General features: G+C 37.7%; 1 protein-coding gene across 5 annotated transcripts in view; it reads right to left on the reverse strand.

The window, feature by feature from the left end:
* The window catches only part of rab11fip3 (RAB11 family interacting protein 3 (class II)), a 29,853-nt gene that overhangs the window by 4,015 nt on the left and 13,062 nt on the right, over positions 1 to 12,776 (reverse strand). For 2 of the 5 annotated variants that reach the window (XM_056269574.1, XM_056269570.1), the window contains 5 exons: positions 9,680 to 9,849; positions 3,468 to 3,686; positions 1,961 to 2,095; positions 1,083 to 1,118; positions 702 to 789 (listed from right to left, as the gene is read on the reverse strand). In XM_056269574.1, the coding sequence (XP_056125549.1) occupies positions 702 to 789; positions 1,083 to 1,118; positions 1,961 to 2,095; positions 3,468 to 3,686; positions 9,680 to 9,849 (648 nt within the window). The remainder of the gene's footprint in view (positions 1 to 701; positions 790 to 1,082; positions 1,119 to 1,960; positions 2,096 to 3,467; positions 3,687 to 9,679; positions 9,850 to 12,776) is intronic. The other 3 variants (XM_056269571.1, XM_056269572.1, XM_056269573.1) reach the window with 3 other exon arrangements.

Genomic DNA, 12,776 nt, shown 5'->3' on the forward strand with positions numbered 1-12,776 from the left:
TGCATTCACAAAACGATCTGCTTATCTATTCCATCTATGGAAACATGTTAACTTTGCATATTTTTTCATGGTAATATAATATTACCATTTATTAAAGTGCTTCTATTATGCTTTTTCGGATATTACCTTTCATGTAGTGTGTAATATAGCCGAGTTATTGTCTCCCAAAAGGAAGAACCGATTCTGAACAGACTGAAACGAGTTGTAAATTAATCCAGTCTTACTTCCTGCATGAACCTATGTAGGTTTGTAACAAATTTGCATAACGCCCGCCCATGGTTTTCATTGGCCGTAGACGAATCACAACAGAATGGGCCATCTGACCAATCAGAGCAGAGTAAGTTCTCGGAAAGGAGGGGTTTATAGAGACTGAATCCGTTATCAACCCGTTTCAGACACTGGGAGAGAATAGCTGATTATGGGAAAATTAAGGTGTTTTTGACCTTGGATGTATGTAAAACTATTGTAGGAGACTACAAAACAAAATTAGGAACCTTTAAAATGGAATATAGGGACGATTTTAACATTTTTGTTTACTTTTGCTATGTGAGGTTGGCATTTGATGACAAAACTAAGGTACGGTGCAAACTAAAGCCACAAAACTAGAAGTCCACATCAAATGCACCATTTGAACCAGGGTCAGAAACGTAACACAAATTGGATGCAAGTTTGAGGCAAAATATTCATATTAGTTTCCGAACCTTGTCTGTGATGTCACGATCCGCAAGGTCCAAAATGTCTGGAGTCAGATCTCCCATGACATCCAGATTGCTGGACTGCTGCAAGTGTCTGAAAAACAGAAAAACTGTTTAAACGTGTGCAACATTTTTAACACGTTCCCTGCTAAATGTGCATGCTGGTCCAGCCTGGTTTTTGCTGCTTTTTCTAGTTGGTGGATCAGCAAACTTAAAACATAGACGACTAGTATGATGGTTTTTGTTGGTTAATCTAGTTGAATGCTGGGAAAACCAGCAAACCAGCATCCAAAATGACTGATCAAAAAACATTGCCAAAGTTTTGAGTTTTCAATTTCATCTTGTCCTTAAACCTGATGTCTGGTGCATTTAGAGGGAGGATCTCACCTTGCTGCTTTCTTACTGGACATCCTTTTGCTGGAACTATAAAAGAGAGAACAAACAGGAAATGAGTCAGGAAGAGAGCGGGAAAGAGGAAAAAACTCTCTTTCCATTCATGACCTGTGAACCACAGGTCAAAAACACCCAGTGAAGTGCTGAAGTTTGGGCCGTCAGCTCTTTCTGGAGGTGGAAGGCTGAATCAATGCTCTTCTTTCAGTGGTCATGACCTCACAGCACACGGAAATAAACACACTGTTTTTATGGAGGTGTAACATGGATGCGTGAAAGGAGATTCTGTTCCTGTTGCGCAAGTCTGAAGCCAGAGAAACTGCTTTGAACAGACTTGTTCCATACTGGTGCCAAGGACAAATACAGGACTTTCCATGAACAAAACACCATATATTAATATGTTAACATAAACTAGACTCTCATTAAAGTTGGTGAAGTTATGTTTCCTAATTTAGGAAAATGCTTATTTCCTGTGGTTTTGGAAAAACAGACCCATGCAAGTCAACATTGAATATTTAATCAGACAGAAATTTGCATACCGGTGAGTTCTTACAATACAACTATCAACGCTCTTTTACTTGCATTTGAATTATGTAGACTACTGTATATTATACTGTTAATATTTACTTCACAAACAGTTAAGACTATTGTGCATGCATCAAATACACACACATAAACAACACACACCACAGGAAAGCATCTATGCTCACCACACACTTCACTTACAGAATGTACAAACACTGAGCTTTGAAATAGATGTCTGCATATTAATGAAGCACACACATGCAGAAAGTGAGTGTGTGTGTGTGTGTGTGTGTGTAGTGGTCAAATTCAACACACGCAAGGGAGGCATGCACACGCTGTGAGCGCGTTACCTATTCATCTCTAGTAACTGCAGTCGCGTGGACAGATCCTCCAGACGACTGATCTGCTTATGACAGTGAGTGCAGAAAAACTCCAGCGACTCCGACTGAAGGAAACTCTGGAAACTAGCAGGAAAAGAGCTGGGGCTGAGGAGACCAGAGGAGAGGAGAAGAGGGAAATGAGGAGAGAGGAGGAGATACAACGGGAGAAATGAGCAGAGGAGAAGAGAAATAAAGAGAGTGGAGGAGAAATGAGTAGAAGAGAAGAGAAATGGGTAGAGCAGAGGACAAACGAGTAGATGAGAGGAGAGGAGAAATGAAGTGAGATGATGATATGAGCAGAGGAAAGGTGAAATGATGAGAAATAAACAGGAGGATAGGAGAAAAGAGGAGATGAAACAAAAGGAGAAATGTGTGCAAAAAAGAGCAGAGGAGAAATGAAGAGAGAGAAAAAATATTGACAGGAGAAATTAGTAGGAGAGGATAAAACACAAGTAGAGAAATGAGGAGTGGAGAAGATACGAAGGGAGAAACGAGTAGAGGATACATGAGAAAAATTAACAGACGAGAGGAGAAAGTAGAAGATATAAAAGGGAGAAACGAGTAGAGGAGAGGAGAGGGTAGGAGAAATTAGAAGAGAGGAGAAGATGTGTTGGGATAAATAAGTAGAGGAAAAATGTGGAGAATTTAGAAGAGAAGATATGATGGAAGAAATGAGCAGAGGAGAGGAGATAGGAGGAGAACGTAGAAGATATGATGGGAGAAATGAGCAGAGGAGAAATGAGCAGAGGAGAAATGCAGAGAGGAGAGCGTGTGTGTGTGTGTGTGTGTGTGTTAAAAACGAGGATGAGCAGAGGAAGGGAGAAAACGGGGAACATTCAGTTGAGCCGGTGAAGGGCAGGAGAGGTGTGTACTACAGTGCAGGAGTAACGCAGCAGGAGCGGTGTGTGTTTATCTCAACAGGTTTGAAAGTGTATCGTGTCTCCATGCTCTTTTCTCTAGTGTATGAGTGTGTGTGCTTGACCTCATACGCCTGACAACACCAGCACTGCAGTAAAACAATAACCTCAGTAACTCGACCTTTCCCCGGCGATAATAATAGCTCACTAGGGAGATAATGAATCAGTCAGCACAAAATCATGCCAATTTACCATTTACCACATACATCATAACATCTCAAGACACACACACACTCTTTGTCGTCTGTGGTCAGGATGTCGCTCTACAAGGTCTCATTATGCACACGACTTTCGGCTTACACAATGTGCTGCTGACTCACATTCTCTTTCTCACTGTGTGGAAACTAGAAATAGAATGTATTTCTATTTGTGTCTGCAGTCAAGGTGCTCATTCAGTAAAGCCCAGATAAACACTAGAGTACCTCTGGTTATACTTGACAAGTTTACCTCAGGATACATCAGTCTTCTAAATATATGGAGTGTAAAAAACTATACAATTCTTCAGAAGTATGTGAAACTTATGCTTTTAATAATCTAGTATGTTTGTTTGTATGTGTTACCTGGGTGACAGGAGCATTATTGGGCGGGGCAGTGGGCTTTCTGAGTGTGGGAGGGGCTCTTCATCTCCCTCCCCATCTGGCCCCACCCTTCCCTCTTCCTGATTGGCCAGCAGAAGGTCTGAAGCGTTGTTACTCTCACCGAAATCCTCAAAGTGCTCCTCCTCTCCTCCAATCACAGCCACCACGGTGTGACCATTCAAATCTGAGCCCAGTGTGAACCTATCACAGAAGCACATGGAAAATAATGTTATCTGTGCATATTTAATTAAACACCGTGAAAAATACCAGGCTAATATTTTATTTTTAATAAGGATGTTTAATGTTTAATTCCGCCTGGACATGAAAGATTCACTTCTTTTTGTGAATAAAACATTAATTTAACATAAAAAATAAACATATAGATATAAACTACCGTTCAAAAGTTTGGGGTCGTTAAGAATTTTTTATTGTTTAAATCATAGGTTCTCAAAGTGCGGCCCGCGGGCCAATGGCGGCCCGCCGAAACATTTCTGGCGGCCCGCGATAACATCTGTAAAACTGTTAAAACTATTGCTTTGAAAAAATGAATATCTCCGTTTAGTGGTGTTTAGCGGCATCCATAGGCATAAGCGGTAATTACATGGTCCGACCGACCGATCGCACTTGACCTCACTCCCAAGGCCACCAGGAACAGTGGTTGTCTACACAGGAATAGGAATCGTGGCCAACCGAAACCAGCACCACAAATCCCATTGCAATTTAAAATGGTATGTTGACCAAGTAATCAATATTCAATGTGACTTAATAATAATCTTAACAATGTCAATAGCCGCGTTTCCATTAGGCCTACCTTTCAAAATGTTCGCGGGCGCGAACACTTGCATTTTCCTATCAACAGTGGAAACAACTTAAACTAGTCTATCATTTCTGGTCATACAGAAAATAATAATGCATTATTCGCAACTACTTTTATTTGTGTAAACTCATAACAAGAAAACGTGCTTTTGTAAAATAAAATAAAACAATCAGTAGGCTACGCGCTTTCATGATCTCCGTGAACTGGAGCGCGAGAACTGAAACAAAATATAGCCTATGTAGGCTAAAGCTTAAAATGTGCACTTTTAAACAAACAAACTCGAATCGAAAGCAAATACCTGATTATGTAATCCGTATGAAAGGTGGATTTCTCTCTAAAAGCGCATCTGCTTAACAGCGGAGATGGAGATATGTTTTTAGCCGACACTTAGAAAACAATAGTTTATTAATAAACAATTAAAATGCCTCGCTGTTTTTTCAGACGCATTTATTATCATTAGCCTATAACTCACCTATAAATCAGGCTAGATCAGACACGTACAGGCTATATGGCTCTTCTCATTCATCACTGCGGGAAAAATATAAATTCCAGGTTCTAATTTGGCCTTAGAAAACCAGTAAAATCGACATGTTTTCCATATTAATTTGTGAATATTTAAAATGTTTAATAAAGGGGCAGAAAGTAGGCTAATTTAAAAAAAAATCTGAAAAAGTCTGTCGATATTTACTTTTTTTGCGCAGCAGTTGGTGAAGCCAGTTCAAATTAAAATTTTGTTCAACTTTGCGTTTTAAAAAGACAACAACCGTTCATTTTTCGTTTTTCAGTTACGGGTTAAAAAATATAGATAATAATATGCAAATCTGCAATAATGGAAACGCGACTGACAAGCAATGATAGAAATGAATGATGATGATGACTTGTTTGGTAAGCTTCTATTTTAAAAGTTTCTTTCTCTCCCCCCAAAAATTTTCACAAGTTTTGCCAGGTTTAGCCTCAGTTATGAATTAAAATGTGTTTATTGCAACTAATGTAAACTGTAGAGATGCAACCTGGTCATTAAAATAATTTCAAATGGGATTTTCTTTTCAGTTTTTTTTTCTTCGTTTTCTCCCCCGCCACTTTAGCGCCCCTCAGTTCAATGTTGGGTTCCTAAATTGGCCCTCACCTATCAAAACTTTGAGAACCCCTGGTTTAAATGAAAGAAGTCTCATCTCAACAAGGCTGAATTTATTTAATCAGAAATACAGTAAAACTGTAATATTGTGAAATATTATTACAATTTATAAAAACAGTTTTTTGATTTTAATATATTTTAAAATGTAATTTATTTCTGTGATCAAAGCTGAATTTTCAGCTTTTATGCTGATTTGCTGCTCATTTTTTCATCACTATGATCTTAATTTTTTGTTCAATTTTAAGTACTACTTGAGTATTACTTTCTTGAGTCTTAAAGAGAAATCATAAAACTTTACCACATCATATTTATAATGTCTTTAATATCTTTATTATTTAAACAGTTTGACTGTTTGTTTAATGTCTTCTTGTTTGTTCAAACAACTTGTTATTAGTGTTTTTGTGTGCGAGACAGAATTTGAACAGTTTGTCTTTAGGATGATAATCTGATAATTCACTTTAATCTCTTGGCAACCCTAAAAACGTCTGAAGAATTCCAGTTAGATTAAATGAAAGAACAGCGTAAATCATTAAACAATTCACACAAAAACAGCACTGGTTTCTTGAGAGACAGCCCAGTGCATGCGTTTGATTGGTGAACTCAGTGACCGCACTGTTTAGGCTCAAAAAGATTTAAAACAAAAAAAAGAAATGAATACTTTTATTGAATAAGGAGGCATTAAATTGATTAAAAGAGACAGTAAAGACATTTACAATGTTACAAAATATTTCTATTTCGAATAATTACTGTTCTTTTAAACTTTGTATTCATCAAAGAATTCTGAAAAAACAACATTTTCAACATTGATAATAATAATAAATGTTTCTTGAGCAGCAAATCAGCATATTAAAATGATTTCTGAAGGATCATGTGACACTGAAGACTGGAGTAATGATGCTGAAAATTCAGCTTTGATCACAATAATAAATTATATTTCAAAATAAAATAGAAAACAGTTATTTAAATTGTAATCATATTTTACAATACTTTTTACTGTATTCTTGATTAAATAAATACAGCCTTTCTGAATAAAAAAATCTTTCTGACCCCAAATTTTAGAAAATTTTAAGAAATAAGATAAATGAAGGATATACACATTAACACACAATTAAAAAAAGTCAAATTAACAAGAAAATTGTAATGTATTAAACTTTATATCCTACAATAAATCCCTCAAAGGCTTACCCTCGCTTCACTGTAACATTGCGGTTGGTCACACAAAGCACGCGTGAAGACGGCGACCGCATCTTAAAGCGATTCGGCCTTTCTTTGGTGATTCTGAGCAACTGGGCACACAGCGTGTCAGAGCAAACTAAACTCCCACAATCGATATTAAACTCTATTTACAAGTAGTTTCGCCTGTAGAGTTAAATTAGCCGGTCATTCCTCCCACACGTTTGTGACCCGCTAAATCTGAATTAACAGCCAAAATCTCTTGTGTAAGCAAAACTACATATGCTTAAATCATACGGCTGTGTGGCGGTGTGTGTGCGTCTAATCAGATTTAGAGCTCAGTAACGGTGACCCAGTGTGTGTGCTAGCATGCTCTATAAGAACAAGCATCTGTTTAATCAGTTTAATCTCCATATGCAAGAACTTACGTCGTCCGGCTGACACTCGAACACATTAAACACAGAAACACGTCAGGACATATAAATTATTAATAATGCAACAAAACAAAAATTGGTTAACTAAGGCTAATCTTAGGGATCTGAATAAACCCCAAATGCAAAGTTTTGACATCTGAAAAATTTGCAAGTTATAGTAAAATTAGAAGATATACAACATTTTTACACAACTCTGTACGTGAGTTTCGGAAGAGTCAGCGCTGGCGAGACGGCGTGACCCTGACACGACAGGAATGCTAAATCAAGAGAAACACACGAGGGCTGCGAGCCAGGATATTTTACAATGACAGAAGCAAGTAAGAGAGCGAGAGAGAAACAGACCCTAGAGAGTGAAAGATGGATAAACTTTGGGCAGCAGAAAGGCAGAAAGAGCAAACTCCACACTTCCTCCAACTGGGAAACAGGAAAATAAAGACTGACACCGATAACACGGGAAACAGGAACACCTCGGTCAGCTGACCTGAAGTTAACGGCTCTTGGGGGAAAAAAACTCCAGTCAGCAGATTCTTGCATAAACACAAATAAACAGGCCTTACTTGTGTGAGCACTTCACAATTTCATTGCACAAAACTTGGGACAAACGCAATGCAATAAAACGTCAAAAATTAAGACGGAAACAAATATTTAGCCAGTCACCTTTGCTTAACACTTGTGTGGCATTAAAATTGTTTTCGTGATGCTTGCGTCATAAGACTACAAAAAGCTAAACACCAGACGGTGTTGTTGTAGAGAACACCGAGTCCTGAGTGGATATACACTGTATCAGGAAGTTGTTTTATTTGGTAAGATTATTGCGGATTCATTCAAGGCTACTAAACCGTCATGGTTTACAGTCACCATTATCCATAAAGTTATGATGTTTATGCAGAGTGATTTTAGTACTATTTATATACTATTACAGTTTATATAGAAGCCATTAACATTGAGAGGAACAACACTGACTCTTCCTGTAAAAAGCTATTCTTGCTAATTTCCTGACCAGTGATTTGTGCTTAAAATGGCATTAAAGGTGACCTATAGTTCAAAATTGAATTTACCTTGGTATAGTCAAATAACAAGAGTTCAGTGCATGGACATGACATAGAGTGAATCTCAAACTGGACTGTTTTCGCGTTCTCATTTAATTCACGTTTATGAAAAACACCCCTGAAAAACGGTCGGTTCTCCACACAATACCGACTGTGACGCAATAGTCGGGATCATTAATATGTACGCCTCCAAATATTTGCATAATGCCAGCCCATGTTCAATGCCAGGCGGAACTGCGCAGCCGAAGCATGGCAGTTGCTCTGTGTGGATGTACACATGAACACAAAAGTATTTTTTAGTTCCTTCATCTGAGCCTCTGGAGAAACAATGGGTTAATTTTATTTTCTCTGGAAATTTCCCAACATTTCACCGACTGTTTCCTCAACTTGGGCCAATACAGAGCTGGCCTCGGATCGAGCTACCAAGCAACACTTTCTGATGTGTAATTGTTCAAGTTCAGACAGGTAATCTTTCTCTCAAAATCGTTCAATACTGTTTATGCATCAGTAAGTCAAGCCAGTGACTAAAATATCAGCTTCACATCGTTTCTTTTAGTAGGATGAAAATAATCGTATTTAATTTGTGAACAAATTATATACAGAAAGCGATCAAAGAACAATCTTTCCACACAGCGCGAGTTTATCTGGACACTTGCCAAACTCGTTATGAAATCAATGACGCACGTTACTGCACAACGAAGCTCTTACTGTATTTACATCATCGTGTTTGCATTGGTGAAAGCAGAGAGAGTGCAGAAACTGCTTTGCAATGATAAGATCTTCATTCTCGCGATCAACACACTGTCATCTGCTCAATGCTCATCACGGCAACATTTTATGTGATGGGAATAGATCTAAATACTTTAAAAACATCTCACGATTCGTTAATCTCGATAGCTGTTATAGTAAAAACGTATAATAGCAGTAGTAAAAGTATTCGGGAGAGAGTTTCACATGTAATGCGTTGCTATTTCATATGCAAGCATGTCAGCCAATCACAGCAGTGGCCGCAGTTACACTGAATCCCACAGCCAATCACAGCAGTGGCCGCAGTTACACTGAATCCCACAGCCAATCACAGCAGTGGCCGCAGTTACACTGAATCCCACAGCCAATCACAGCAGTGGCCGCAGTTACACTGAATCCCACAGCCAATCACAGCAGTGGCCGCAGTTACACTGAATCCCACAGAGACACGCCCCTTCAAACAGAGTGTTCAAATCAGAGGCTAAAAGCAGGCTAGGAAAAATGCCATTTATTTCTAAATTATGATTATTTTTTATCTAAAAAACATACTAACATTATAAGGGTAACCCAGGAAACATTATAAAATAATAATAAAAAACATTCTAGGGCACCTTTAAGAGACTAAAATACACTCAATATTTTGCCATTTTTAGCTTGGCCCCTTTTTTTGCCCAGGTGTGTGTGTGTGTGTATAATATATGCTTATTTACACTTTATGTCTATTTACTTTTTAGTTTTACTTAACAATAACAACAACTGCATCTATGGGTAAGTTTGAGTGATTTATGAACCCAGTCTCTTGCTGCATGTTATTTGACAGCTGCGTATGGGTGCGTTACCTGTTGCGGTCGTCTCCATCTGTGAGTGTGTTTTCAATGCCGCTGTCAGTTTCCACGTCCTCATGCAGTTCTGGATGGACCAGAGCCGTCGTGTCCTCGTCCGTGAAGGTTTCACACTCACTGTAGGCGCTCTCAGAGCCGAGATACGCACTGTCAGAGACCTCCGCCTGCTGCAAACAAACACACTGATTACAAAACCTTTATTGCTACGAAGTTGGAGACATAATGGTGTTCTTGGGTATGAGGTTTCTCCCCCCCAAAAACCCCAGATTGAATCAATAATTGACACACTACGAGTATAAACCTACAAAATGAATGTGGATAGAAATGTTTGAGTTCATATTGAGATTTGTCCATTCTACCTGCTCATGCTATTTATAAGCACCAACAAGCAAACACACAAGGGCGTGAAGGTTATTAATGTTTGTGATGAATGTTTAAGAAACAATATGATCAGACGTGTTCAGAAGTGGTTGAAAACATGTGACAGCAATGCATTTGTTGTGTAAATGCCAATCCATCCCGATGCTTTCCAGATAACAGTGAAGGACCGTCTACTCACCTGTCAATCATCCACTGCACTAAAACAAAGGTTTTAAACTTTAAAAGAACCTCAAAAGACATGCAAACTCAGCAAAACATAACAGCAATGGTTTGTATGTTCCTTGAAGATGCATCTTGTCTAACGTGACTATTTACAAAATTTCATGTAGTGTATTATAGAATCCTGCCTATAATACAGCCGTACAAATTATAATAATAATGACAGTTGGTACATTACAAAGATCTAGGAACAAAAAAAAAAGCACAAAAAAAAATACAATAACAACGTGGAAAACTGTAAAACTTATTGTTCAACCCATGTTCTAGTTTATTTTTCTTTCCTTTTTTAAATGTAAAACATTTTTCTCTTGAAAAATATGTAACAATAAAAAAAAAACAGACCTTGATCTACTGTTTATTTACCATTTTTCCTTCAGTTTACACTATGTAAAACTTTCTTGAAAACTCAATAAGAATGGAAAAGTTACAAATAAAAACAGAATGCAAACCCATGTTCTTCAGTTTATATTTTCCTATTTTATATTATGGATATTTTATCCATTTTATCTTTTATACTATACACAGCAGCCAAAAAACTGGATTAACATCCCAGATATTATGATGAAATTTATCAAATTATTAAATTCAAGAGTGAACCTCAAACCTTCAGTTGGTCAATCGGTTCGAAAAGAGCAAACTCCATCAGAAATCCACATAAACCTGCATCTCAGAAATGTACCTGTTTGAGTCCGAGAGGAGCTCCTAGAACAGGAGAGGCCATTCCCAGAACCATCCTTCCTACTCGAGTACCACCACACGGGAAAAACAGGTTCACCAACAAACAAAAAAAAAACCCCGCAAAACTAACAAACGCTTCCTGTCTCTCTCACAGTCACCACATAGAAAGAGTCAACAGAGATAGATATTACTCCTACTCTGCTTCTTTGGAAACTGAAGAACAAAGTCTGAAGGGCACCGGGACCATAAATGGGTGGAGTCTGTGCCCCTAACCACACCCCTTTTGATTTAACACTACCCTCATGTGCCAACAGAACATCTCAACACACGTCTAAAACAGCATGTGTGCATATATTATGTGGCTGTGACTCAAAACCTAGTGAGCTGCCTACTTAGTATTTTTGTGCACCTATGATGACCAAAAATGATGTCTAGATAGACGGCTCACTAGGTTTTATGACACAGACTATTGTTGTTATTCATTTCAATCTGTTTCCAACTTCCCATGTAGCAAAACATTAACACTTCACACCCAACACACACACACACTTATTCAGGACGGCGTGTGCTGACACAATCAAATGTTCTGATGAATGTGTTAATGTGTGTGTGTGTGTGTGTTATAAAAAAAAACTATCACCAGCCTGTCCCATATATTGTCAAGCATATGTGTGTGTAAGTGTGTTTGTTCCTCTGGATGAGGTGCTACACACACCACCTCGGCCAGTGTGTTTTGAAAGCAAACATGGAAACAGCACAGCCATTCATGACCCACAGGAAAACACACAGGTGTGTGTGTGTGTGTGTGTGTGTGTTTCATTCGAAGTGACGGGAAGACCGGAATGAGGAAAAGGAAAGTCAGATTGCAAAAAACAAGACTCCGAAGTAGCACATTTCTATTTACAAAATAAATAATTACTGTAAATAATGAGGTTGTTACATGCATTTTTGAAAAGAGTTTGTGTTTCTGTAATCAGAATTTATGAATTTACTATGAAACTATAACTCTATAGGCTAACTCTTAAATATAATTAAAGCTTATGATGGACAGGTCCATTAAAACTGAGGGGAACATGTTAGGATAACCATAATTTAATATAGTGAAACTACTGGAGCTAGCCTAAAATATAAAAATAGCTTCAGTATATTTAAGTTCCCAGAGAATAAATATATAATGATAAATCAAAGACATAATTTACTATCACGAAAAACTAAAATAATAACACGATTACAAAAAAAACAAAAAAAGTAAAACTGAAATAAAAAATAAATTGAACATTAAATAGCAGTATTTAAAATAAAAAAACCTATGAGACAACTTTCTATCACAAAAACACATTTCTGAATGAACCTCATGAATCTCAACAAATCAAAATACTAAAATCCTAGAAAACACCCTAATTTTCATAAATGAGTTGTAAAAAAAAGTAATGAACAACAGCATTTACCTAGAAATTTCACTAAAAGACCGGTTTCATGAACCAACCAAACGAACCGGCTAACTTTATCAAATCTTTCCAAACAATTTATGTGAGAGAAAACAAAGTGCATGTTTGATTATTGCCTCCGTTTGCTCAGGCTGTGCAACAATATGGTTAAAAAAGGCTAAATAATGTTTTGCTACTTCTTGAAAAAAACAAAAAGCTGCTGAACTGAACCAGCAGGCGGTGCTGTGGCAGAACAATACACATGCTCTGCTTCTCATGTTCTCAGCAACTGTCTGTGGTCTTTCAGTCTTTTGGGGGAATGTGTGGAATGTGCTGGCCTGGATTCCACCGTTCTGCAATAATGGGGTCCTAAAATTCTGATTTATTAT

Source organism: Rhinichthys klamathensis, unplaced genomic scaffold (genome assembly GCF_029890125.1).
Source record: "Rhinichthys klamathensis goyatoka isolate OS25496 unplaced genomic scaffold, OSU_Roscu_1.1 h1tg000282l_1, whole genome shotgun sequence".
Classification (NCBI taxonomy): Eukaryota; Metazoa; Chordata; class Actinopteri; order Cypriniformes; family Leuciscidae; genus Rhinichthys; species Rhinichthys klamathensis.